Genomic DNA, 1,628 nt, shown 5'->3' with positions numbered 1-1,628 from the left:
GAATTTGTTTGGAACCACAAAAGACCTCAAATGTCTGTGAAAAAGAACGAAGCTGGAGGTATCACAAGCCCAGATTTCAAGATATAATACAAAGCTACATTAACCAAAACAGTATGGTACTGGCACAAATATAGATGCATAGGTAATATAATGATATAGAGAGCCTGGAAATAAATCCACACCACATGGTCAATTAATTTACAACAAAGGAGGCATGGATATGTGATGGGGAAAAGAGCATTTTTGATAAATGGTGTTGGGAAAACTGAACAGTTGTATGCAAAAGACTGAAACTGGACCATGTTCTTATACTATACACAAAAATAAGTAGTAAAAATAGATCAAAGACATAAATATGAGACCTGAAACCATAAAAATCCTAAAAGAAACCAGAGGCAGTTACTCTTGGATATTGGTCTCAGCATTATATTTATGTATCTGTCTTCTCAGGTAAGGGAAACAAAAGCAAAAATAAACTATTGAGATTAAAAGTTTTTGCAGAGTAAAGGAAACCATCAACAAAACAAAAGGCAATCTAGTGAATGGGAGAAGACATTTGCAAATTATATATCTCATAAGGGGTTAATATCCAAAATATATAAAGAACTTATACATTTCTCCAACTCAAGACCAAAAACACAAACAATTCAATTAATAAATGGGCGAGAACCTGAATAGACATTTTCCAAAGACATACAGATGGCCAACAGACACGTGAAAATCGGCTCACTATCACTAACCATCAAGGAAATGCAAATCAAAACCACAATGAGATATCAGCTCATACCAGTCAGAATGGCTAGTATCAAAAAGATAAGAAATAACAAATGTTGGTGAGGATGTGGAGGAAAGTGAACCTTTACGCACTATTGATGAGATATGGTGCACTCACTGTGGACAGCAGCACACAGGTTCCTCAAAATAGAAACACCAGCTTTCTTGGCGCTGCCTGCGGAGGTGGCAGCCATCTGTTACTCGGCATCATGGCCGCCCTCAGACCTCTGGTGAAGCCCAAGATTGTTACAAAGAGGACCAAAAAGTTCATCCGGCACCAGTCAGACCGATATGTCAAAATTAAGCGCAACTGGCGGAAACCCAGAGGCATTGATAATAGGGTGTGCAGAAGATTCAAGGGCCAGATCTTGATGCCCAACATTGGTTACGGGAGCAACAAGAAAACAAAGCACATGCTGCCCAGTGGCTTCCGGAAGTTCCTAGTCCACAACGTCAAGGAGCTTGAAGTGCTGCTGATGTGCAACAAATCTTACTGTGCAGAGATTGCTCACAATGTCTCCTCCAAGAACCGTAAAGCCATTGTGGAAAGAGCAGCCCAGCTGGCTATCAGAGTCACAAATCCCAATGCCAGGCTGCGCGGCAAAGAAAATGAATAGATAGTTTATGTGCACATCATATTTGTGTTAATAAAACCATAAAACTACCAAAAAAATAAATAAAAAATAGAAACACCAAATGACCAGTAATTCCACTACTGGGCATTTACAAAAGAAAGTGACCAAACTAAATAAAAAAGATATGTGCCACTATGTTTAATGCATCATTATTTACAATAGCCAAAATACTGAAATACTGAAACAACTCAAGTGTCCTTCAATAGGTGAGTGGATAAG

At 38.6% G+C, this 1,628-nt stretch overlaps 1 protein-coding gene across 1 annotated transcript; it reads left to right on the top strand.

Moving 5' to 3' along the window:
- The first annotated feature begins 947 nt into the window (after window positions 1-947).
- Window positions 948-1,391, top strand: LOC120222911 (60S ribosomal protein L32-like). The gene has a single exon (XM_039220940.1). The coding sequence runs from the start codon at window positions 984-986 to the stop codon at window positions 1,389-1,391; it is 408 nt and encodes a 135-aa protein (XP_039076871.1). The 5' UTR covers window positions 948-983.
- The last annotated feature ends 237 nt before the right edge of the window (window positions 1,392-1,628 follow it).

This window comes from Hyaena hyaena, unplaced genomic scaffold (genome assembly GCF_003009895.1).
Source record: "Hyaena hyaena isolate Hyena2069 unplaced genomic scaffold, ASM300989v1 scaffold_922, whole genome shotgun sequence".
In the NCBI taxonomy this organism is placed as follows: domain Eukaryota; kingdom Metazoa; phylum Chordata; class Mammalia; order Carnivora; family Hyaenidae; genus Hyaena; species Hyaena hyaena.
Note: the sequence above shows the minus strand (reverse complement) of the source record. Positions and strands in the feature narration are given on the sequence as shown.